Genomic DNA, 27,656 nt, shown 5'->3' with positions numbered 1-27,656 from the left:
TTAAATCAAGGTTTGCTGCTTGCTGATTAAATAATTTAAATCAATAATGTTATATTGCTTTGATTAGAGTCAATCCACTCAACTTTAAGGCATCTAGGGGCATGTTTTTGATTCTTCTTGACCAACATCTCAAAACGCATAACACTGTAAAACTTCAATCACAAAATAACTTCCAGAAAAAGGAAACAAAACAATGGGTGTTCAAATTCACTATCTCTAGAATTAGCCTAGCAATAACCTCCACCTTCATGTGTTAAAATTAGAAAGCTATCTAGAAAAAAGCAGCAACCAAAATTAAACTGAAAACAACAGTTTGTTAGGGGTTTACAATACCAGAGAAGTGAAGCAACATGAAAATAGTTACTACACTAGAATTTAAACAATTAAAAGGATCAGTCTTTATCCATTCCACACACAACTCCCTTCACATCAAGGAGAACTGTGGACAGAGCTCTGCATCTTTAGTCAACATCCTAGAGCTTGGATAGCCATCCTTTTGTGTTGTATTTAAGTCTAAATAAAAATAAAGCAGCTCCAGATTCAGGAGTCAATAGGAACCTAAATAAAATAATTGGAAAGGCAATGAAAATAAGATTCAAGAGTACAGGTATTCAACCATAGGGCCCAAAAGTGACTCAAAACTTAAGAGTTGCCACTACAAAAACTGCAAGGTGTGATGTTTGCTTATTTGTGATTTCTGATTTTCAAACTAGAGTAAACAACCCAAAACACTGGTTTCAGCATTTCTTGCTAGTCAGTGTTTAAAATAAAAAATGAATGAAAAAGTAATAGCTCTCTCACAATATACGATCCCTCTTCACGTCTTATATGAAATGGACATGTATATTAGACATCATGCACCACACCTTTAATTAATTGCATGAATGGATAGGGAGATTGTATTAAACTAAATAAAGGATGTTTTCCTGTCAACACATACAGGAGTAAACGAGAAGGCTTAAAGGGATGGAATATGTTGTTTCCATCTATGGTAGACAGGAGAGGAAGAACTAATTTTGGCAGACATAGAATTTGCATATTATAATGTTAGCCCAAGACACATCTGTACAGGATTCTATATTGTATTATTTGGGACCTGTGTTCTGTTTATGGAAATAATTTAAGTAATGCACATAGGTGTAGTTATGTAAAGGGAGAAATTACAGGCGGTATACCCTGAGGAGTCTGGGTCATCCTGAGATAGAAAGCAATAAGGACCCAAAAACTCAAGGAAGCCCAGTGGTTCCTATGGTGTGCTCTGAATTTCCCATCCAGAGATCTGCCAACTTGTGCAGGCATCATTTTGAGTGTCTGAACATTTAAACAGTTAACTAACTGCATTGCTGTACAGTCTCATCATATTTGGTGTTTTTCTTAAGCACTCCAGCCCCTTGAATCATGTAGTTACAGGAGAATCTGAAATGTCATGTTAAAAAAAAAAGTTTCTAGACCTCATCCTGTGAGAGAAAAATTTGAAAACATGAAACCAAAGGCTCAAAAGCAAGAAGGCATATGTCAAGGTTCCTTCCCCACTCTGAACTCTAGGATACAGATGCGGGGACCTGCATGAAACCCCCCCTAAGCTTATTTTTACCAGCTTAGGTTAAAACTTCCCCAAGGTACAAACTATTTTACCTTTTGCCCCTGGACTTTATTGCTGCCACCACCAAGCGTCTAACAAATATATAACAGGGAAAGAGCCCGCTTGGAAACGTCTTTCCCCGCAAAATCCTCCCAAACCCGACACCTCCTTTCCTGGGGAAGGCTTGATAAAAATCCTCACCAATTTGCATAGGTGAACGCAGACCGAAACCCTTGGATCTTAAGAACATGAAAAAGCAATCAGGTTCTTAAAAGATCAGAAAAAAGTAAAAGAATCACCTCTGTAAAATCAGGAAGGTAAATACCTTACAGGGTAATCAGATTCAAAACACAGAGAATCCCTTTAGGCAAAACCTTAAGTTACAAAAAGACACAAAAACAGGAACATACATTCCATTCAGCACAACTTATTTTATCAGCCATTTAAACAAAACAGAATCTAACGCATATCTAACTAGATTGCTTATTAGCCCTTTACAGGAGTTCTGACCTGCATTCCTGCTCTGGTCCCCGCAAAAGCAACACACAGACAGAGAGAACCTTTGTTTCTCCCCCCGCCCCTCCAGCTTTGAAAGTATCTTGTCTCCTCATCAGTCATTTTGGTCAGGTGCCATCGAAGTTGTCTTAGCTTCTTAAGCCTTTACAGGTGAAAGGGTTTTTCCTCTGGCCAGGAAGGATTTAAAGGTGTTTACCCTTCCCTTTATTTTTATGACAGCATATATACAAAGAACCCCAACGTATATATGGATATATATATGGATTGACTGTACTGCAAACTGGGAAGAAGTAGATCAAAGTTTAGAGTTTTTACACATGTGTAAAGAGATGTCAATAAAAAGTATTTCAACTTAACGTAATTAATATGGCAATCAATCAGCAAGTATCAGCGTATGATCAACAATAAGTAAATAAATCCACTAAAAAATAAGCAAAATTGGGGTAACATAAAACAGAACCCACTGTAAGAGCCAGATAACAGAATAAAGATTGAATCTGAAATGACTATGGTTAGCAATTACAATTTATGAGATTAGCTCAATGTTCATAAAGGTGGAAAATATGAAATAAGATTTTTTTTTTAAATTGAATGAAGATCATATGAGGACCTTAAACATTAGATACTTTAAAGTTTGCCTCAGAGTTAAATCCTCTATTTTAAAAGTAAAAGTAAATTCATTTCAGAGTTTAATTTCATGGGGATTTCCTTAAAATCCTGCATTACACCATTTGTAATTCCACTTACCCATTGCTTTTGTTTCTTCTCTTTTAGCATTCAGAAGGGAAAATTTGAATTTTGCTCTGACTTCACTTTTTGGACAACTGACTAAAAGCAAATATAATGACAGGTAGTCTTTGCTTTCATCATCTAAACCCTTTGGGTTTACTCTCAGGCACCTGAAACAAAATGTAAAGGACTAAATTTTAAATTGGACAGAATAAATTTAGAAACATTTTGATAATACATCATGATGATGTACACCAACAAGTAAATGTTTCCCTTGTATTCCCCTCTCCCTCTATGATTGCTATAACCATGACTTATCCGAAAAACACTAGATACTTAGTATAATAAGCCTTTCAGAATCTTCTCTTGATTCAGTATGTTATTTAACTTTTCAACCCTTTAAGTTAAAAAGATCACAAACAACTGATAAAAAGAAGAGATCTTACCACTTCATTTTGTCATTTGGCCCTGATGAAAATGTAGAACTCTTTAAAACTTCACCCATTTCTTCTCGGCAAAAACTGAAGTTATTAATGGTCCACATGTAGGAAAATTTTACTACTTTCACCTGAACAAAAGATGTAGAAAATTACTTCAAATTGATACTTCAGTTTTTAAATCACTTGTCATATAGGTAACTGCTACCAATGAGAATAGTTCAATTGTCAGCACTGTTCAAATTGTTATCAGAAAAACATTTGCCTAGACTGATCTTGTGAAAAGAAAAACCCAGTCACTGACGTTTGTATAAGTTACCTGTGTGTAACACCAGCTTTCGGCCACAGGTCCACTGGACATCTCTCCAGGTGGTGGAGGGGTGGGGACTCTCGACATTGCCACCTTTATTGCAGATTTACAGTGTCACGGCAGCAGTCCACACTTCAGCAATTTTCCTACAAAAAATAAGATTATTATATTTAATAAAATGGAGTGACTAAAGAATAGTTCAATGGTGGTGGAGGGAGGAAATAAGCCTATTACTACATTTTGGTACCCCAGCTATTGTTTTAACGGTGTAGTTTTGAAATTCCATTCGGTAAATTACTGAAAGTATCAAAAGCAACACCTAGCAGAGAAGGCAATAGTTTGTGTTTAAATCTACATTAGCCCAAAATATTCTTGTTGTGGTTTACTCTTACATCTCAGTATCATGTTTTCTCCAACATACTAGAAGTTGAGACAAACTGGAATATTGTAAAGCATGTTCCTACAATAAAATATATTAGAAAAATTCCCAGCACACAAAGCCTCTTTTAACCAAGTCCCTAACTATCACTGAAACTAGAACGTGACCACCATACTATAGGTTTGATAACCACGGACAGTTTTGTTTCTATAAATACAAAAATTATTTAACTAAATACCACAAACAATATATAAGAATTCACATTTTCTGATAAAAGGGACTTAAATAAGACTACCATATTTTCCCCAGTATTTTATGAATCACACTAAATATGGATTTTTGCCTAACTTTAAGTATATTTTATCACTTTTGTCCCAAAGTCAATTTTTAAAAATTGTTTCAGTATGCTTTATATATGAAGCAACATAGCTAACTCTTAATGACAGAAAAAGCATACATATTTGTATTAAAATGGTAATGACTGGCTACAATCCAGATTAAGTTCTGAAATCTTATTTTACTCATGTTTGAGTCTAACAAGTAACTACACACACCTATATTGACAATTATTACACTGAATAAGGAAAAAACACAGTCTTGCAGATGGCACTGAAACAGGAAAAAAAAATGCATGAAACTTTCTAAAATGAAAAAACCACCACCAATAAATATTACATTTTCCTTTGCCTCCCTCCATGGCCATTGTTCGCCTGCATTCCTACTAAATTTTAGTTTTGCCGATCCTTTCAACCAAATTAAAAAACACAAATTTGATTAGTTGCACCACTTGGTTAAACATACCAAAATAGCTTTTTTCCTTCTTCTCCTCCCCCCACCTTCAAGGTCTGTCCCCTTCTCTTTCTTCTTCCTACAGCTGTCTTCCTATAACTAAGCTTGTATGTTCTCTCCCAAGCCTCAAAGATACTCTCCTCACTGGTTTCTCCAAGAAGGTACTAGCCTGGAATTCAGAATGAAGTCTGCAGAAACTGAACCCTTCTCTACTACTTGGGAGCCACAAAAGCCAGAGGGCTCTGCATTTCCCCAGCAAGACCCAGCCTGAGATATCATAGAGAACCCCAGCAGGTTTGGTACAGAGATGGACTAGGGGGAGGGAGCTGGGCCAAAAGGCCTCTTACCACACTCTATGGTGGTGGCAGGTAGTCCATGCTGCATTGGCAGCCTGAGGGGAGACAGCGAGTGAGCAGTCAAGAGCATGGCTGCTGTTGCAGGCTCTATGGACTTATTATGAGCATGGTCCTCCCAGAGGCACACTGGCAGCACTCCTTCCATGGTGATGAGGAGAAGGAGCTGCTTGTCCTGGAGCCAGTTTTTCCCAATTCTGCCCAAGAGCAAAGAACTGGGTGACACGACTGAGACTGGGCTGTGAGGAGGAACTATGTCCTGTCCATAGAGCAGGCTGAGCTCCATTAAAGAGAGAGAGAGATTTTCTTTTTGCCTCTGGCCTTTTCCAGCCTAGTTCATTCCCTGAAGGGGCACCAGCTGCTGGAAATGCCTGAAAAGGGGAAGCAGTGCTGAGGAGACAGTCTTCCTTAAACACAAATGCTATCTTTGGGCACAACTAGGAATTAGATGGACAAATGTTTACCAAACTGTTAGAAATTTGAACAAAGTTTGGAATTTCCCCTCAGAAAAATTTCACAACAACAAGGTCTGGCTAGATCACCACAGGAGGTTGGTAAGACAGGGAAGAGGACATTCCACTCCCGCCAGCGGCAGATAGATCTGTCCTGTCCTCAAGCCAAAATCAGGCTGATGTACCCATTGTAACAGATCGGTGGACCTTTGAATGATTTCTTTCCTCTCAGCCTTAGCAATTTTCCTTAGCTGTGCTCTCTGACAAACTCTGGTCAAATAGTTACTCTGCTTCTAGAGCCAGAAATTTTTCCTTCACCACACAGAGGACAAGTGGTGGTAGAATCTTCATCCCCTTCACATTCTCCTAAGACCCCTGGCCTTGGTTTAATTTTCTCAGCCAGCAGTTCCATCAACAGAAGCCCCCCATACTACCCCACCCCCATCATCCTTTGCCACAGAGACAAAGCAGCTTTCCTATGTAATCCACTATAGGAAACTGGAGCCCCAGTATAATGGGGTGGAATATCTTCCACAAACACTCCTAGAATTTAAGATTCCAGGAAACATGTTGTTACCACCATGCCACCATGAGAGGAAAGTCAAAGTGCATTACATGCATATTCTTTGATCCAGTAACTAGCTTCCTGCCTGCATCAGTCTTGATTCAACAGTTTTAACCTCAAAAGCAGCAAAAAGTAAATGCTGCCGTGCTTTCCTGCAGCAACATAATCTTCACCTCCCTATCACAAAGCCAGACTTTCAGTTAACTTTTTCCAAATCAATGTGTTAATGAGATTTTTTTTTTTTAAGTTGTACATGCAGCATACAATCTCAATTTTACTGCAGTACATATTTACTTGGGTTTTCCTTGGCTGCTGGTTGTAGCTCAGCTATCAGAGGATCATCTATGTCTGTCACTCATTTTAGATACTTTTTAACTCTCAAAACAAGTCTAGTTAGCATTTATAGGAGTCTAAAACCTAAAGTATCAGATGTAAGTACCTTAAAAAGAGTCACAGCACACGTGAAATTTTTATGGGAAAGAGTTTTATTATACATAGTTCTAAATGTGATTACATGCTAGACCTTCTAAAGTTGTATTGCAATAGTATAACGTTTTAAAATAGATGTGTGGATACCTATTTAAATAATGGGCCTCCAATAATTTATCCTTTAACTACACCTCTACCCTGATATAACATGATCCAATATAACGTGGGTTCGCATACAACTCGGTAAAGCTCCGACATGCTGCTCTGAGCAGCGTGTTAAGGGTGCTGGGCCAGGGCCAAGGGGTTGGATAAGAGGCAGAGGGTCTCGGGGGCAGTCAGGGGCTCCCCCCACAGAGTCTGGGACGCAGAAGCTCTGGGGGGGCACTTTTGGGGGTCCCACAGTCCCAGAGTGGCCTGGGGGATTAGTGTGGGGCCAGGAGCAGCCCGCGTTATATTGGGGTAGAGGTGTATTCAGATCGTACGCCACTCCTAAGCACAGGATAAAGCTTACTGAATACCTATGATTTGAAGTTTACTTACGTTTTCTACTCAAAAGTTAAGCAGTGAAGAATGATTTAGGAAGCCTGCTGAGGACCACACCTGTTATGCTGTAAGATCTGTTCCAACACTCAGTGCAAAAAAATGTAGTCAATGAAAACTTACTCTATTCTAAATAAATTTTGAAGTATTTCATATCAGACCATTCCATCTTAAAGAAAAATGCTTCAGTTAAAGAAAATACACTTATACTCATAGCACCATTTTGCAATGTAGATTGCTAATGCTCAGTTCACTATCTTTGATAGCCTTTTCTCTGCCTAAGTTTCTTCAGTGGGCTGCAAACTGCAAACCCTGTTCTCCCATTCCACCATCATACAATTAAAACTATACTATTGGCAATTCTTACGTGTCTTCCGTAGTAAATGAATGAACAGACTCTGGAACAAATATCTGTGTGTAAGTTATAAAAAGCTTCTGGTCTGAAACCACTTGGGTGTGTCTCTCACCTATCAATACAACTAATATTTTAATTGCTTTTAGCTACTAATATTGACCTTAAGTATAGTGCTTCCATACTTTAGCTGTAGGAATAGTACAGTGAGAATAAATTTCCTTTTTTTTAATCTAAAAAAACCAATATAGAAAAGATTAGATAAATATTTAGCCAAAGGAAACAATGCCATTTTCCCAGACACTTTGAATGACTGTGGATTTAAATCAAAGCTATTTAAATTACCAATTTTAATTATGATTTAAAGTAGCGAGCAGGAAAGCATGATTTTAATCGAGTTTTTGCATTTGTACTTTTGAGTTATTTTCCTAAAGACAGGTATATTCTCATTGGTTGGTAAGCATTAAAATATCTGATTTGCACATTTAACACTAAATTTGGAGCTTCTTCTTGCTAACCAGGAGTATATACTCTATCAGTACACATTTCTTTAAGCAATTATATAGCTTAACTATTTACTAGATGGTAATTAATTTTTTTACTTGTGATTAGTGTCAAGCTGTGTTTGGATGAAAATTCAAATACAATTAAAAATGCACAATTCTTTTTATTTACTAAAACTATCTTAAATGTGCTAGATACGGAAGAAGAAAAGTTTATCAAAACATGTTTTGCATTTAAAATTGAATTTATTAAACAAAGGAAATTTATAATTAATTAACTGAACTGATTGTTTCCAGTCACTATTCCCTCAAGATTTTGGAACATGCACACCTCATCCTCTTGCATCTAGTTTTTATTCAGATTGAAAGATGAAAACAAAAACTTTCCTGCTTTTTCAGCTACTAATTAGTTTCTTAATTTTGAATGAAATGAAGTAATAGAATAAATGGGAATGAAGAAAATCTTCTCTTCTGTACCTGCAGAAGAAGCTAATGCAATCAAAAGCTGGTTTACCAGTTCAAACAACTCCATTTTCAGGTGCTTAAGCTCCAGACATCCACCAGTTCAGTGGTTTGACTCTCTTTGAAACTTGGCAGTAAACATGTACTGCTTAATTTTTATTTAATTTAAATGACTAATAGATAATACATTAAGGCCCTAACATAGGTCAGCTTTTTCAAATTTAATTTTAAGTAGTTTTTTTAAATGAACCTGGTTTTAGTTTAAATCAAAAATATTCAATTTAAGTAACACAAAATTTTTATTTAAAAATAACTGATTTTTATCCACACTGATTTGAGTACATAGACAACCGTCAACTAATAACCAGAGCGATTCTTCTTTACATTAGCCTGGAAGCCTACCGAAATACAACAGGAGCAGTAACTTGGCAAGAGAAATTACCTAAAATAATACTGTAATATGCAATATTGTCTTTAGTCAACTGAGTCCCCAAGATAAGAAGTCTTTAGATCTTAGTAACAATATTACCGATTGCAGTAAGAAAATATTAAGGAAAAGACTAATAATAAAAACAAAAGTACTGGCAACAGATATTAAATGTGTATTTTACAACATGTTTGAGTTGTCATAATATTTTTCTGCATTTAGATGCACTGAACATGCTTCAACTATCATCCTAAAGAAGCTGACAAACAAGTTAACCTTTTGTAGTTTAGATCTACCCAAATTTTGTCTGACAGAAATTTTAAAAATGCAGACTATTTCTCAAAGGTCAGCTAGTGTATATGAATCAATTCTAGTAATGCCTGCTTTCATTTCTATTACATATATAAATTTAGAAAGCAGATATGAAGTGGACTCCAATGTGCATGTTTACATGGATGAACATTTGATTTGTTAATCTGAAGTCAGCACAATCCCCTCCCAAACAATGAAGTGAGTTTGCAAAGTAATTCAAATGAACGTGGTCTAGCTCCAGTGATACCATTCCAATCCCCATAATCAAAGCAGTTTCGCTGGATTTTAATTTATTAGTTTCCTGTGACGGGAATCAATGCAATAAATTTTTGACATTTACTATTTGGGAGAAGGAAGTATTAAGTTTTCAAATACCTGATTATTTAAAATCTCATTGACTCCCAATCCTGGGCTAAAGCACAGTGCAAAAACCCAACTCAGGATGAAGGATGTATCACAGTATCAAACCAGCACATAGCAAACCCAGAATGAGGGGCATGCAAAACTGTCTTAAATGTCCTCTTTCCCTTAATCACAGCGGCGTGCATGCAGGAGCAGTGTACCAGCTGTCATTAGATATAGGTCTCTTACACTAGGGCAATATACCTATGGCTGGTTAAAATGGGTTTAGCGTCACTTTATCAGGGCAATCTTCTTCCTCCCCAAATCCTACAGATATTTAAAAAAAAAAAAATCCTCAGTCACGAGAAGTGTTATTTACTACGTTGTTCTGTCAAAATATTAGTCTCGTAAACTGACCATTTTGTTCTTTGAAATAGTTAATAAACCGTTATTGAAAAGAAAGTCTGAATTTGAGGACAAGACAAGACAGTCAAAAAGCTAATTAAAAGGAACAATCTGTTACCCTTATCCAGACTTCTGTCTGTAAATAACTACATTACATGATAAAAATAATATAATCATTACATCGAATTACAAAGATTAAGTACACTTTTGTTCCCAAGGTCAAACTGCATTCCCTGTATACCAAACTATGTGAGACTAAATTTCCTACTGGAGGATGCACAGCATTCACTCAATATGTATCTGCAAAGTAAAGGCTATGCAATTTGCCAATCTGTCCATTTGTTCCTTAGAAGAGGATGTTGAAAGTAACAGATAATTCTGAAAAGTGCATACAAAATAGCATTTACCTAACATTTACTAATTCTTATCACATCCACTACTCTGGCACTGGTATCTAAGCACCTAATATATGCTAATTCAATTACTGTACTTAAACTACTAAGCATTTTTTGTTAGATATGTTACTTTTCCATGCAGTTAGAAATATTCTGTGGCCAAGTATATCTTTAAATTAGATGTTTATACCTTAGAACTATTAGAAATATAAAGTCTTGCTTTCTTTATTTTTTTTGGAGGACTTGTTGGATAACTTGTATGAGGAGCAAGAGTGTCAGCTTCTTAAAAGGAGATTCTCTCTTAAGCACTTTAAAACAGATGTTGACAAGGACAATTTTCCAGTCTCTGTTTCTACATCACTCAAGTCCCACTCTCTCTCTTACCTACTTTTGCCTCCTTTCCATCATTGTAGTTTCTTTTTTGGTAGATTTAGAGCTACAGACTCCATACCACTCTGAACACCCAGATGTGTCCAATGACCCAGATCCTGATCAGAGCACCCACTGAAGCAGCAAGAAATTGACAAGATGGTTCACTTTCACTTCTGCTCTAAAATCAAAGCAGCAGAGCATGAGTTTTGTTAAATTTCTATGCACTTTAACAGTGAAACTGCTTTAGTCAAGACCCAGGTTATCCAGCAAAACCGTACAACAGCCTGATCTTCAATTTGTTGGTCTTACATGCAATATAACTCTTCATCTAAGTCACCTATCCTAGCTGTCTGTTGTCCAAGAAATAGGATTTTTTCAAGTCTGACTACACCAAGGGTAGTACAAATAGGGGAAAGCGAGCAAGTTCACATCAAGTTTTTGTACCTTTGGAAAACTGCCATTTCTGGACAATAAGCATATGAATAGTTAATCAAAAGGGTTACCAGAAACTGAGTGGGGCATATTAATCTAAAGACTCTTCGCATTGGAATCAGAAATACACACAGGAGTTTTAAAACCACCCCACAACTACATTTACCCTCCTTTTCAAACCAACAGTTTACAGTCATTATTTTAGTGACACTGAATGTGTATTATACCCATTAATACAAGAAGCTTTAAGCATGTGAATTTACTATAACAATTATATTCCATTTCTAATCCAGTATATTTCTAGCCTTAATATGAAGTTAGATCAAAAACAGCAGAACTGTTAATCGAGATGCAGTTCATTACAACTGGTTGATCGTAAGTTTCCCCTTTTATAAAATGTCATCTTCTCCATGTCTCTCTTTGCTACTAGTAAAACAAATGAACTTACATTTTGGGGGGTTTAAACTCACAATAACTCAGTTTTATGCTCCATAACATGCATTGGAGAATGAGGTCATCTATCCACTGAAGTCAATGACAATGAAAGGTGGGGAGGAGCCAGATAAAAATTCTCAGCTCTAAATAAATTATACTATAGCTATAGTGAGGGATTGCTAGAGGACAGGGAAAAATTACCACTTTCCTCCAACCATGCATGCATTTCAAATAAAGACAGGAAATCCAATATCCTAGTTATCTTAACCTATCTTATCAGTTCTTATTTTCCAATTATCATTTGTGCTGTCCCCTGAACTTTCTCTAATTTTTGTTATTTTTGAGGTGATCAAAACTAGATGCTGTACTTAGTGAATTTCCCTCAGTTGCTGCAAAAAGTATGGTAGTATCCTTTCTTGGTTCACATATATTCCGATTAGCAAAACTCAGAATTATCCTTGCATCAATTATTTCATAACACGATGGATAAAAATTCAATTAAAAATTAGTTTTATTTAAATTCAATATAGAAAAATACACCAATTTAAAATTAAATTTGAAATTGACAGCCGATGTTAAGGTCTAAGCTTATTATAATCATTTAAATGAAATACAAAAAATATTAAGCAGTACATGTTCAGTACCAATTTTTAAAGAAAGTCACTGGCTATGCAATGGGAATCAGAGTTTGCTGAAGTGCTAAACCAGCTTCTGACTGCAGTAGTGTCTTCTGCAAGTGCACAGAGAATAATCTTCTTCAGTTCAGTTTATTCAACTAGTTCAGTTCAATGGCTACTTCATTCACAATTAAGAACCCAATTGGAGTTGAAAAAGGAGTTTGTTTTCCTCTTCCAAACTATAAATAAAACTAGGTGTGAACATGTGAGAGGATGAGGTCTACCACTTCTAAAATCCTCAAAGAATGATGATCAGAAACAACTAGTTCAATTTGCTAATTAAGTACTTTCTTTAATAAGTTACTGAGTTTTAAATGCAAACATGTTCTGATAAACTTTTCTTCTTATGTATCCAGCACTTTGAAGAGTACTATTTAATAAAACTAAAATGCTGGTTTTGTGCATTTTTAATTATATTTTAATCTCCATTCAAGCTCAGTGGCCAATAGTTTGTGCCAGCCTAGGAAAATTCTACTTACTTGGTTAATGTATTTTTCCTCCCCTCATTATCAATATGGCAAACAGTGGGCAAATAAATTGGTGTACAGAGGCTAGTACACTTTCACGACAATTTTGCAAGGCTAATTTAACCTATGGTTCAATCTATGCCCGTTCTATAATTAGCTTCTCTGCCGAGACAGCAAACAAGAGTACCTCTCAGTGCCAAATGTGACTTTCCCTTATATACTAGGAAACTGAGAGAAACCGCTCAGAGGTAACATCCTGGTTTCAGAAATCAGGTTTATACAAACACAAAAGTAGCAGATCATGATGGAACAGCATTCGCTGCCAGCACCACCCGTCAAGTTTGGGATGTCAAGTGGAGAGCTAGACCCTGGATTGCTCACCCTGTCCCCAGTAACGGACCTATTTGCATCCAGGATCCCGCAAAGGTACTGAGATCTTATATCAGAAGAAGAGATTAATAGGCTGTAGTTAGTATCATGCACTGTCTCCCATTGCCAAAAGCATGACTGCCTTCTCCTGTTCATAATGTTCTTGAGAATATAAAAACAATGTAATATCGGTCTGTTAAGAAGGTGATCCTGTCCTAATAGTATCCACCATCACCAGATAAAGAAACAGATCTTAAGATGGTTAAAGAAAACTTTGTTCGCTTGCCAGACAGAATGCCATCAATCACTTATCAAAAAGTTGTGGTAGTGAAATCCCTACTTCCTTATTGTTTTGTCTTTATGGTCTCCATTACTCTATTGTTTATCTGTATGGTTTCTGTTACATAATTAATTTTGCTAGCTGCAAATGAATGAATGTGGTGGGGTATGATTGGTTAAAGAATGGTTTTACAATAGGTTAGGATTGGTTAGAGAATTGTTTAATAATATTGTAGTAAAATGATTAGTTAAGGTATAGCTAAGCAGGACTCAAGTTTCACTATATAAACGGGGGGGGGGGGGGGAGAGAAGGAGAAGACGACAAACTCACCTCTAAGACACGGCCTAAGATCAGAGCTGCTAAGAATCCTCTGCACAACTGTGAATCCAGCAACCAGAATCCAGACGAGACTGACCTTGCCTGGCTAACAGTAAAGTCTGCCTGAATGATCAGGATTGGTGAGCATAGCATTGTATGCTTAGCTTGTGTATTTTGCTTGGTAATTGTTAATAAATAGAGGATAAGGATATTACTGTGTAAGGCTCTTTCACTGATAAAAGGTCCTACAAAGGACGCCCTGAGCTCCTAGGAATTGAGTAAGGATGGGTACTTAAATTTACAGGGTTAAGCCTTAAGCCCATGGAAGGCTAAATGTGGGTGCCCCTAGAGTATGCGGGTAACCGAAAATTTTGTGCAGGTAACACCTTGAGAAAGTATCCCAAAACTGGGCATATCCAGAGGCCTGGTGTACAATGCCTAAGGCCTAGTCTACACCTAAAAATTAGATCACCTAGCTCCATCGCTCAGGGCTGTGAAAAATTTCATTTCTCAGCTACATCAAGAGAAAAACCCCTTCCCTCAACAGCACTGTAGCCGCACTACTGTAGAGTAGGCGACCCTTCTGTCACTAGCATGGATGGATTTGGTGAAGGTAAGGCAACTTCCCCCCTCACCCCCGAGGAGTGGGGAGATAAAAGTTCTTACAGTAAAGTCTCAACATTGGCCCCAAACCCAACACTCTGAAACCCAAGCGATGGACATTTCTAGCTCACTAGACAGCAAGCAGGTGCAGGATTGTCCTCTTACCGAGGCATAAGATTTCTTATAGCTGCCTACCTTTTCATTCATGTAGCGTTGCGAAGAACTCCCTCTGAGGACCTAGTTCTTGTACTAAACCCCTAGATTAAGCATCCTGTTGATCCTTTGTTCAGAAGTGCCTTTAGGACTTTTCTATCTTTAAAGGCTGTCCTGGGTACAATCCCACCAGAAAGGAGTTTTTCAGAGTTAAGGTCTTATCGGGGAACAGAATTACTACACTTCTCCTGAGGACTAAGTTGTGCAAAGAACATACTGTTTCTATTATGATCACAAAAGGACTCATCTCCTTTTTTAGGATATTATAAAATATACATAGTTCAGATGTATAGCAGTTGTTCAAAGGGAAGAGACAATGAAACAGCATAAAGCATAATTTACAAGTATATTTTACAAAAGCAAAATGAATCCCATTCACTAGGGGTGGTATTTTGCAAATGACCACACTGACATGTTTCTGTGCAGAACCAAACACTATTAACCAAACAGACATTAGCTAGTCTATCACACTGCAAACAAAACGCTGTGGTTTACCAATATTGTGAAGCTTTGCCCCTGCCCCTTTCTTCTCCGATGCAGTATGAGGAGAGAGACATAGAGAGGTAGGGAATGTTCCACCGCCTCATTATATCAGATCATAAAGTTCAGACAGTTATCTTGTTAGTGATTACTCCTGCAGAAATCTGTACAAAATGTGATAAAATCATATTTATGTAGCCCCCATATCTGAAATGTTTACAAATTTATATACAAACATGAGTAGAAGGGAGAGGGACTACATTATGCCATCTGAAAGATCACTGAGTTAAAGTGCATCAGATGTTTAACAGCATAACACAACAAATTAGCATGTCTTATCTCTGACCCAAGTACAAGACAAACCGCTGAATGTCAATCTAGTCTCTAACACAGACTTGTTCTGTGGTATTGGGAACCTTACTTCCGTCTCATTTTCCCTATCTGGAAGAGGGATCATAACTCACAGGTTTTGATGTTGAAGCTTAAGTGCTTTGAAGATGAAATGTGATTTAACACTGTTTGGCCAAGAAACTGACCTTATTTGAGCTAAAACTGCCGTAGGTCAGCAGTGTTACTTGTGTTGACATTATCCCTGGTGCTGCTGGCAGTGAATACTATTCTACCATGCTCTGCTGCTTTGTATAAAAACATGACTTCTGGATCCAGGATATAACCTGAGGGATGTGTCTCAGCTTTCTAGTCTATAAGTGTCTGTCAGGGTTCCTTTGCCTCTCTGAACTCTAGGGTACAGATGTGGGGACCCACAAGAAAGACCCCCTAAGCTTATTTCTACCAGCTTAGCTAAAACTTCCCCAAGGCACAAAGTCTTTGCCCTTGGATTAGGTAAACGCTGCCACTACCAAGTGATTTAACCAACAATCAGGGAAAGGACCACTTGGAGTTCCTATTTCCCCAAAATATCCCCCAAAGCCCTTACATCCCCTTTCCTGGGGAGGCTTGAGAATAAACAAGATGAGCACAAACCAGCCTTGGATTTTTAAGACCCAAAAAACCCAATCAGATTCTTAAAAATCAGAACTTTATTAGAAGAACAACAACAACAACAAAAAAGATGAGAACAACTCTAAGATCAGAATGGAAGGTAATCTTACAGGCAGTCAGATTCAAAACATAGAGAATTCCTCTAGGCAAAACCTTAAGTTACAAAAAGACACAAAAACAGGAATACACATTTTCCCCAGCACAGCGAATTTCACAAGGCAAAACAAAGAAAACCTAACACATTTACTAGCTAGATTACTTACTAAATTTATAGGAGCTGGAGGGCTTGCATCCTTGATCTGTTCTTGGCAAAGGTATCACACAGACAGGCAAAAGCCTTTCCCCCCCCCTCCAGATTTGAAAGTATCTTATCCCCACATTGGTCATTTTGGTTCAGGTGCCAGCCAGGTTACCTGAGCTTCTTAACCCTTTACAGGTAAAAGGACTTTGCCTCTGGCCAGGAGGGATTTTATAGCACTGTATATAGAAAGGTGGCTACCCTTCCCTTTATATTTATGACCGTGTCAATCACCACACATTTGGCTGAGAGGTACTCTTGTTGGCTGTCTTGGCAGAGAAGTTAATTATGGATTGGACACAGATTCAACTTAGGTTAAATCAACTTCGCAAAATTGTCATGAAAATACACCAGCTCAGGTGCACAAATTTATTTGCCCACTGTTTGCCATGTCAGGTGGGGTGGAGTGGTGAATTATCCAAGTAAGTAGAATTTTCCATTTTTCCAATGTAGTACTGATCCGACACTTTGAGATTCACTGCTACTTGATCCCTACATGGGGAGCACCACATCATAGAGTCATCCTGTAGTCATGCTTGCCCGATATAAGGGGCTTTCTGGAAACATCTCCTTTCTTCCTTATGCCAAGTGATATATTTGGTCAGCTCGTTGAATAGCCTTCCTATAATTATCTGGATGGTATGTGTGTCAAGACCTATAATAGGGTCTATATTTCCTTTTGCGCTCCAAGGTATCCTTTGATTTTTTTTATTTGCTTAATTTAAAAGTGGTTTCCACGACAGTGCTATCTACAGACTTACAAGAGAGCCTACCTGACAGGATATTTAGAGGTACCTAGTACCTGATTGCCTATGGATTCGCTTTCCATGGTCTTAACCAGGTGGAGTTGGTGTTGTCACACAGAATCAAGTATTACATGCTACTCATACTGTAAATCTCAGGCTTTTTGGGGTTGGAGCATCTCCCACAACAGCCACTGTTATGAAATTCTTGCTTTAAAAAAAATATCTGCTAGTCCAGAGGATCTTTTGATTTTGAATGGCACTAAGTAGTCACTAAGGAGTCTGACCATGCGTACATGGTTCTAGCACCAGACATGCAGGCAGCATGTCTACTAAAGGCTGCTGATGTAGCTTCACTTTCTTTTTCTTTATTGTCATTATTTTAAATGAGACTTTTGGGAGCATCAATCAGGAAAAGTTTACTTGTGGGTGGACTAACTCCTTTTCCAAGGGCTCCACTGGAGGAACACAGAGTCTGCAAAGTACTCCTGAGAATGGTTTCAAAACAACCTGCCTAAAAAATATCGTTTTTAAGGTTCCTCCTCCATAGGCTCTGGCTCCAAATCTAAAAGAGAGGTCCTTGCTCACAGGAAGATGAATATGAAGAACATTCTTTGTGCTCCCTTGGCCCTTTCTTGTCCCTTCTTAGAGCCTGTACAGTGGAAGGATTTATATTATGTTACTTTTGTTTGGGGGGGGGGGGGGGGATATTAAGCCTTAGTAACCTTCCTCTGTGGAGGAGTGGCCCCTACGGTCAGAATCTGTAGTGTCCTTCCCTGATGCCTCTGATTTTCTTTCCCAATTTCTCAGATTTTTTGGGGGCGGCAGAGAGAGAAATTAACCTCTCAGGATTCCAACACTGAATGCATCTTTTCTTTATAGGGTTTTTACCCCTTCTTTGTAATATAGAGGGAGAACGGCCTCTATGCCCTGAGAAAAAGGAATTGAAAGGGGGAACCATATCTGCCGCTGTGCTGTAGAAGTATGTGTAACACTTGAAAGATAACTTGAGATAACACTTGAGATAACTCCGTAAGTGGCCTTGAATTTTACATATGTTCCCTAACCACCTGCTCAAGGGAAGGGCAGGAACATGAAACAGCCCTTTTGTTTAATATCATCTCTCAGTGAGCAAGGTAGAGTTACATAAGAGCGGCATGAGAAATGGGGCCCCTTATTCCCTACTTGTTCTTCCATGTGTGGACTGCTCTCCCTCTCATCCCTCCAAAGCTGGCTGTTTGGAGAAGAGTGAGAAAGCAGTGGTGGTATAGTCAATGGATGGTTTGAGGCTCTGGTTAGCACAGCAGGTGTAGCATAGCTGATCCACATCAAGTTGTATCCAGTTAGGCCAGACATTTTTGTGCTCTGTTCTGCCAGCTTCTTTATATCTCTGGTCGCCTGAGAGATGTCCTTACCAAAGAAGCCCTCACAGATGAAAAATAAAAAGGATCCCTTTTTGGTTGTTTTGCCCTATTTTCTTATTGCTCTGAGCAGGAGGTCTGGTAAAGCCTCCCTGCAAATGTTGGAGGCAGAATGATCTGGCTGGGTCTTCATAGGAGTGACTATTGCCTTGATTGATAGGTCTGGTTCTGCCTCCAAGGTTTTGCATGCTGGGGTAAGACCCATCATAATGAATCTGCAAGCTTTACCTGCAAAGAAGAATGTCTATAGCATGGACAAAGAAACACAGCGTGGACGACTCCTAGAATGTCTCACGGAACACCACCCCGCCCACTGTGGATCATGTACTATCCCTGTGGCAACTACAGCAAATTGCTTTAATAAAAAAATATAGGGAAGTGTTTAACGTAATTTAGTAGTTGGAAACCAAGAGGAGAGCCAACATCATGTGACCAGCCGGCTCTCTGCAGACCACAGTTTAAAACTGCTGTATTACAGTATATTATTCTAAACACTTATAGATAAATCCAAACTACAGTTATCAGGTATCTGATAAAAGTATATTTGATGATGCAGCTATTTGAAATAACTTCCCTCACAAAATTCAATTAACTGCAGTGAGTGACTCATTATTTTGGGGGGTTGTTTCTTGCTGCAATTTTTGCTATGTGGTTTGCTTCAATTTCTTATTAATCTTTAGACAGGTTATTTGAATATTAACCTGATCCTGAATAAATATGGATTGTATGATGTATGTTAATATTTTATTGTAACTTTGCTTTAATAAAAAGATTTTTAATTGAATTGAATGTAGTACCCAAATTGAATGTAGTACCCAAACTGAGGACAAGCCACTACTGAGCAAGAATACAAGTTACCTTGCTTAAGTCACATGATAATCCTATTAACATAGCCCGACATAACATTTGGCTCTTTGTAAAGCTATACTGCTAACTCATCAACTTTACTCACCCTCTTCTGTAGTGTTACTAATGTAGTTTTCCTCCCACCTCTTATATTCATGCAGTTCTTACAGAGAGAACTCATCTCAATTAGTTACAGCCCCCAGGAGCAAGGGGTGTCTTTAGTAAGAATGCAGTGTAATTGTCCATGAAATTAGTAGCCATTTAGAGCGTCCAATGCTTTGACTGATTCTTCAAATGTCTTTATTGACTTTTTTTTTCATTTCAGCGATTTCTCCAATGTATTATTCAAAGAGTTTTTAAATTCTAACCTCCACAGCATTTGCAGTCTCTCCCAGCTATGAATCATCCACAAGTTTGATTACTATAAATACTGCCCCTTTCCACTACTACTACTTTCTTATCAAAAATCAGAAAGAAAAAAAGTTTTGTTAAATGTATGCATTCAGACAGATAGGAGAACCACCTCTGAGATATATATCCATCTTCCTGCAGAATAAGTTCTATAAACGGAATTCTGTCCATTCTACTTCAGTTATAACTATATGCCAAATATGTCACAGCCCTAGTTGGGCTTCTCTTGCTGGCAGCCCACCAGACTGAAAGGAATCCCAGCCTCTGCTTTCATGGGTGTGTAAGCCTTCAAAGTCTGCACAGAACCCAGGCTCAGGCACTGTCTTAGTTCTTGAGTCATAGATGCACTGTCAGAGTGAAACCCTTCATCTAATACTCCCTCGTGAGAATGGTTACCACACCGCCCACATGCCTAGCCCATGGAACCATTACGGGCTCCTCAGACTCCCCTCATAATTTAAATAGTCCCTTTCTTAGAATTCCATCCAAATGTGAGCGTTCTGGTTTTATCTCTTCAAAGGGCACATAGTAGGTATAGAATGAACAGAGTTTGCACAGGATTCAAATATAGCATTGCCCTTTAATAATGAGAATCACAGAGAATACAAGGGAAAAAACCCAACTCTTATGTACATTTTCCCTCTCTAGCTCATCCTTCCCTTAGAAGTGCTTGCGGGACCATATGCTCACATAGATAAAAGCACATCTCCCCTTCACCCTCGACTCACTCGGCTCCTGCAACATGTTTCCTCATCTTAAGACAGTAAAAAAAATAGCCAAAGAGAAAACAAACAGAGCAGCCTCTTTATAACCTTCTAGTCAGTCTCCTCTGTCAGGTGACTCCCTGGTCAGCCATAATAGGTGACCCCCAGGTGATTTAATTGCTAGGTGACCTCTCCCCAGAAAACAGTTCCTCTGTGAAAGGAAGGGGTCAGCCTTTTTTCCAGAGTGCTTCCTGTTTGAATAGGACACCATCAAGGTTTATCAATCCTCTACTGTTACACCTTTGCCAGTACTCCTGTTGGAATTTCAGTCCAACATGGAGGTAAAAGGACAACAGTAAAGACAATGGGCTGCATGCACCTTCAAAGTGGAGTTTGCAACTTGGTAAAGATATATGCAGAGTTCAAAATCTAACAGAGTTCTTAAATTGTACAGACAGATTCAAACAAATCATTTGCAATTTTATTTTGTAGCGATATACACTTTTCTACAGTGAAAACAGTAAATGATTGCTTCAGGTTACAATTAATGGTCAAGCAAGCCAACTCCAGATTTTTTCGCAAGAATTTGTTTGTTTTTTAAAAAAACACAAAACAAAACTGTGTGACCTTATAAAAATCTTTAAAGGCATACAAAAATGGATTGTAAACTTAAATATAACTTCTGAACAGGGTGGATAAAAACAGGTTTTTTTAAAAAAGAAAGAAAAATCAGATTTTTAAAAAAATTTAAATCAGTTTAAGTTTAAAAAAAATCAGCCTGTATTTAATTTAAACTTATTGAAAATTAAAATAGAAATGGACTAATCCAAAAAAATGAAGTAATACGTATTTGATGTCAAGTTTTAAAGGAAGAAGTCAAACCCCTGAGCTGCTGGCAGGCAGTGGCTAAGTACCTGGAACCAGAGTTTGTTGAAGTGCTAAATCTGTTTTAGATACCATTAGCCTTTTCTGCAGGCACAGAGAATATTTTCTTCCATTTCAGTTTACTCAACTATTTCAGTTCAATGACTAGTCCATTCAAAGTTAAGAAACTAAATGATTAAGCTGCAGCCACACTGGAACACAGCCTTTAAACTTTTCGGGACAGAAACAGTCTTTTTATTTTATGTTTGCACAGTGCCTAGCACAACGGGGTCCTCGGCTTTATCTCAATACAAAAGGAACAACTGGTGTACTGTCAACATCAAATGAACAATCTGTCTGCCCTGACAGCTGTCCATGTACAGAGTGACAATTTCTCTGCCTTGCCTGGCCCTTCAGTCCCCCTCATTATCCCAGAAATGTTCCCTAGCCATGATTCCCCTCCTCCCGTGCCCCAACGCTGTAAATCTTCAGCTAATGGTGGTTTACCAGCTGAAACCCTAACTCTGGAAAGAAGACATATGTGAGAGGGCATGACCAAGAGGTAAACAGTGCAGTCTCAGGCAGAGATCCTCTGCAGAAAAGGAGAGAGGGAAGGGGATATGGTGTCAGTAGTTCAGAGAGCGGATTCTCAGCCTGTAAACTATGGGTACATCTACACTAGAAAAAACAAATGTGGCAATGAGTCTTAGAGCCTGGGTCAACTGATGCAGGCTTGTGCTACAGAGCTAAAAATAGCAGTGTAGACTTCCTGCTCAGGCTGGAGCCTGGGCTGTGAAACCCAGAGAGGAGGACGGGTCTCAGAGCTCAGGCTCAAGCATCAGCAGGAACACCTGTACTTCTATTTTTAGCCCCATAGCGTTAGCCTGAATCAGTTGACCCAGGCTTGGAGTCTCGCTGTTGCAGGGAATTTTTTTGTTGTGTAGAGGTTTGCCAACTGAGGCAGCAATCTGATCTGTCAGAATTGACAGAGCCCTAGTTGTGTCAGCATGTTGCATAGTCAATTGAGCTGAGAGTTTACCTCTGTAAAAACGTTGGGTTAAATTGTATACCAGATGACAACCCACACCTCACATTGGTGTAGGGCAACCCAAGGATGGACGCAAAGACAAATGTTACACCAGTTGATGGTGGAAACACTCAGTTGTTGATATTTTGGTATATATGATGCTATTAACTGAAGCACAATTAATTGAGTGCTCTAGTGTAGACAAAGAGCAGAAACACTCAAAACTCCTGGCTTCGTTTTAACAAAACATAATTAGCTCATTGACAATGTCTGTTAAAAAGGATGCTTTTTAAAAAGTTTAACATGTTCTAACCCTTCACGAGCTCACAATTTACATTCCCTAGAACTATCCACTCCCCACTTCAATCCCATAAGAAATCCAACACCAAAAACAGGGAAGAACACACTGATTACCCCCAATGTATCTGAGGCAACTCAGTTTGGCAATCCTTCTGTCCAGGTAACCGGAATTCAATTTGTGTAGAGTACACTTGAAATCAACACAGCCTTGCCTCAGCCTCTGGAAAAACAGCACAGGAAAGGAAGTAGTATTGATAAATTAAAATAAAGGTCAAATTATCAAACTGTGCATCTAGTTAACATGCTTTACACCACTTTACTTTGGCCACTTCTGCAACAAAGTATTTTTACAGAAATACAGAAAGGTAGCTGTTCATTTTGACAGGAAAGTGTAAGTCACTTTTTGAGAGAAACAAGCCAGTACAGTGATGTAGATAAGTAACTAGATTCACTAATCTCGTAGAGTCAATCTTTCTATAACCTGTAGTAGCAATGAGTTTCTGAATCAGCAAAGAGAAATGCATTACACTAGCTACTAAGTTTCCTAAGAGACACATGCCTACACAAATCCAAAGAACACTGGCAGTCAGTTAACAGATTACATAAAATAATTTACATACATTATATCTTGTACATTTTTAAGAGACTTTTACCAGGTCACTGAACATAGGGTCTTTTGCTCTGTCAAATGTTCTCAAAAATAGGCAAACCAAGTTAAAAAAATTTTAAAAGTTTGCTCCCAAACTGAGCATAAAACTGCAGTTAAAAAAATTGCCAAAGTTACAAATAACTGAAAATGACCCCTAAAAATATCATCTTCCATTTTTGTGTGCAGTGTTATTGTAGCTGGGTCAGTCCCAGGATATTTGAGAGACAAGGTGGGTGAGGTAATATCTTTTATTGGACCAACTTCTGTTGGTGACAGAGACAAGCCTTCAAGCTTACAGAGAGAGCCTGAAGAGCTTGAAAAGCTTATCTCTCTCACCAACAAAAGTGAGTCCAAAAAAAGATGTTACCTAACCCACCTTGTCCCTAAAACAGACATTTCTGCATTATATACGCACAGCTTCACACTCTGCTTATATTCACATGCAAGCACAGTACTAAAAAAATCTACTAAGCTACAGTGAGTAGTCATCTTCTTAGGATGAAGAAAAATTTCTACCAAATTGAGGCTTTCATTTAAAAAATATTTCCAGCCTTTATGGTGCAAACATTACCTTCCAAACATGGATCAATGGAAATTAAAGCAGTGATGTCTGCCCCAATGTGTACACAACTAGCTGCGGCAGTGTGGTGTCACTGCCTCTGCTGAAGGGGACAGCCACTGCACAGGAAGTAAGGTGCCTTAAACGGACTGTTGTGAAAACAAAGTATTCTGGGAAACCCAGACAACTTAGCAATGGGATATGTGGGATAGGACAGGGGGAAAGGAGACGAGAGAGGTTCCTGTCACTCCAACATGCAGAGGAGTCTCCTGGGGTGGCAGTGAAAGGATCCAACAAAAAGAACTTGCCACAGAATCATTCGTTGGGTGGGATTAATTATTTTTATTGCAGCAGTGCTTAAGGAGGACTCAAAGAAGGCAGAAGATACTTTGAAAGGCCTCTTATAAAGATATGGGGAAAAGAAAAAAATAGGAAACAAGTGGAACAATGGTCATACAGTGAAGCTGCCAAAGAAAAGGACCTCAGTCAGTGTAAAAACTGGAGAGGCATTCAACTGCTGTCCATCCCAATTAAAATATTTACATGCATCATTCTAGACAGAACAAAGAAAGCTGTAGATTCAAGGCTATGACAACAACAGGCAGGGCTGAACAGGAGAAATCATGCATAGCTCAAATAGTAATCCTACATATCTCAGAACCGTTGATGATCAAATATCAGTCGCACTCTATGAATTTCATAGATTTCCAAAAAGCCTTTCACACACAGTGGCTAGACATACCTTATGGAAGTAACTATGCCACTATGGAATTCCTCCAAAAATGACACTGATCATTCAGAGCTTCTATGAAAAATATGACACGTCAAGTAATACATAACAGCAAATCGACGAAGCCATTAGAAGTAACCACCAGAGTCAGACAAGGATGTCTTATGTCACCTAATTCAAGACCTTCATCTATTAGTAACGGATGGGGTACTGAGAAAACCACAGAACAACCGAGACAGATACAATGGACTTTCACAGAGAAGCCAGAAGACTTCGTCTTTGCAGATGACATCAATGTGATGTCCCATACCCACTGAGACAGGCAAGCTAAAACAAACGATCTCCAGGCTTATGCACAACTAATAGGGCTGAATCAACACCAAGAAAACAAAAATGATGAGAATCAACACAACAAAAATCACCAATGGCACTTACTGGAATTGACATAGATGAGGTCTGTTATATTAATTCTGAGAGACTATGGGCCCAAAGAGTCAAAAGTGTGAGCATGACCCTGAAACTGTAGTTTTAAACAGTGTTCAGGGTTTGGTAATAGAGACATCAATCTACTTAGAACCATAGAAACCACACTATTATTTTTTTAACCTTTTATTAAAGATACAGATAAAGGAAAACAGTTAAAGCATTTGAAACGAAAAATATTAAATAAGGTTTTCATTTTCTCTTTAGCTGGAGCGAGTTTTTAAAAAGAAACCCCTCTGGTCTGTCAGTCTCTTAGATCAGTGGTCCCCAACCTTTCTTGTGGAAATAGCATATTGCTATTCCCAGAAGACTGTGGAGGGCCCCAGACACCCCGCTGCCGAGAAGCGGCAACGGCAATAAGCGTTACTGCTGAAATGCCGCCAAGAAACAGCAACACTTCTCGGCAGCATTTCGGCACCGGGGTGTCCTGCGGGTGCACAAAAATGCCATGGCACCTGCGGGCACCACATTGGGGACCCCTGTCTTAGATGGTATTAAAGATGGTAATAACTGTCCTTTTCTTTTCCCCAAAAAGAAGTTAGGGGAGATGGGCTGAAGTGGACATTTTTGCTGCTGCTGCTCAAGTCTGATCCTGTTTCCTAGAAGGCAAAACAAGACAAACACACAACAGGGGAAAGAAAAGAACAGCAGAGATGGAAAATGCAGCTTCCGTCTCTAGTGTTGACTCTCACTTGCAACTTTGTTGACTGAAAAAATACAAGCAGAGCACATAGTCTTATCAGCCACTCCCAAAGCAGGCAAACTTGCACCAATATCTGGCTGTTCAGGGCATTGCTTTTAGCTGTCTCTTTGGTCACAGGCTTACTGCAGTGTTGCAAAATATAGTCTCGGCCAATTGAGCCAGATTCTTATCAAACAGAAGGCAAAAGAATAGGAAAAAAGAAATAAGGTGGGAAAGAAAAAGAACACACAGTGGGCAGGGAGGTTTGTGACAAAGTCTCACATCCTGGGATTTAGCCAGAGCCAGTGGAGATGTCATTGAGGTCCCTCGCTCTGGCCCAGATTGTTCTAGTTCTGAAAGATGTCCTGACCAAAGAAGGCCCGGGGTGGCAGTCACGATGGTGAAGCTTGCTCCTTCCCCTTCTCTTGTTTTTCAGTCAGCCAGAATTCACATCTGTCCCCAAAAATTCCCCTCTTAAGGATCTCAAAAGTGAGCGATGGGTGGAACATTCTTAATTATTTCAGCTACCAATTGGGCCTAATTTCCAACATACCAATTTTGGTTTATGGATTTCCAGTCCCCACTTTTCTTGTTTACCAGCCATTATTCTTAACACAGTCCTTGAATTATATCAGTAAACCTTTTCACTTGTACTAATTCAGTCTGTCTCCCCGCTTTTTCACCTTTTCCTTTCAACATTTATCATAGGTTATTAGAACACAAGAACAGCCATACTGGGTCAGACCAAAGGTCCATCTAGCCCAGTATCCTGTCTTCCGACAGTGGCCAATGCCAGGTACCCCAGAGGGAATGAACAGAACAGGTAATCATCAAGCGATCCATCCTGTGTTGCCCATTACCAGCTTCTGGCAAAGAGAGGCTAGGGACACCATCCCTGTCCACTTTATGAACTTTCACTTTTCACAGCTGAGCTCACAAATAGGGTAAACTTGTAGGTTCAATTAGCACAACAGGTCTGACATCACGTCTTGGCAGCACTGTAAACGAAACATGTGGAACAGAAAGATATTAGAGCTAGAATAGGAAAAGCCAAACATGCCTTTGTAACCCTAAAGCCAATCTGGAGAAACAGAAATCTTGTCCTCCAAACTGAAGTTGAATATTTAATACCATTGTAAAAATCTGTTTTACTACAGGACAATGAAACTTGGAGGCTCATCAAGATGCTATGATCTAAACTCCCAATTTTTATAAGCGGCTGCCTTACACAATCCATAATATCAGACAGTTGAAGACAGAAAATTATAGAACAGAAATTGAGATAGCTAGGGCACACATGGAGGAAGGAACCAAACAATATAATAAGACAGGCACTGGACTAGAATTCCCAGGGCAAGAGGCAACAAGACAGACCAAGCACAACTTGGAAATGCACAACAGAAGTAGAACTGAACATCATTAAGATTACACGAGGAGAAGCTAGGACTGCATCAAGAGATCACGAAAAGCAGTAGTGAAGGCCGTAAGTTCCGAGTGGAATAAAGAGGTATAAATCAGTAAGTCAAGCACTTACTTAGAAGCTCCCATCATGCACTAGGATTCCACTGTGCTAGATGCTGTACAAACATATAACAAAGACAGTTCATGCCTCAAAGACCGTACAGTCCAAGATGCATAACATCTTTAAAATGGGGTGTTAGACACCTGCTAGTCTGGCAGTCCTCCAAGCTGATGCTCAGTTTTGGGTAGAATGGGGTCTGGTGTAGGAGCGAATCTTTAGCCCCACCAACCCCCACTAGTGCCACACCAGCAGAAGACTCTTAATTTGAATGCAATCTGAATAAATTAATTTGAGGGGAGGGGGTAAATCCATCAATTTATTGTTGACACGACATCAGTAATTGATAGTGTGTGTGGAAGGGCAACATAATTGATTGGTGTATGTGGGGCTGGGCAGGAATAGCAGGATGCAGAGTTCAGCCAGTGGAAAGCCAGGGTCTAGAGCCCTGCAGCAACACTGGAATCCTGCAGGTCCAGCCAGATCCACTGCC

At 38.9% G+C, this 27,656-nt stretch overlaps 1 protein-coding gene across 1 annotated transcript in view; it reads right to left on the bottom strand.

Annotated features, from left to right (window-relative positions):
• Positions 1-27,656, bottom strand: part of SPOPL (speckle type BTB/POZ protein like) — a 60,417-nt gene that overhangs the window by 27,865 nt on the left and 4,896 nt on the right. Inside the window, exons 2-4 of the mRNA XM_084642982.1 lie at positions 3,584-3,720; positions 3,274-3,395; positions 2,846-2,997 (exon numbers count right to left, since the gene is read on the bottom strand). Of these exons, the coding sequence (XP_084499108.1) occupies positions 2,846-2,997; positions 3,274-3,395; positions 3,584-3,661 (352 nt within the window). The 5' untranslated portion in view covers positions 3,662-3,720. The remainder of the gene's footprint in view (positions 1-2,845; positions 2,998-3,273; positions 3,396-3,583; positions 3,721-27,656) is intronic.

This window comes from Lepidochelys olivacea, assembly GCF_965140295.1.
Source record: "Lepidochelys olivacea isolate rLepOli2 genome assembly, chromosome: 11".
NCBI classification, from domain to species: domain Eukaryota; kingdom Metazoa; phylum Chordata; order Testudines; family Cheloniidae; genus Lepidochelys; species Lepidochelys olivacea.
Note: the sequence above shows the minus strand (reverse complement) of the source record. Positions and strands in the feature narration are given on the sequence as shown.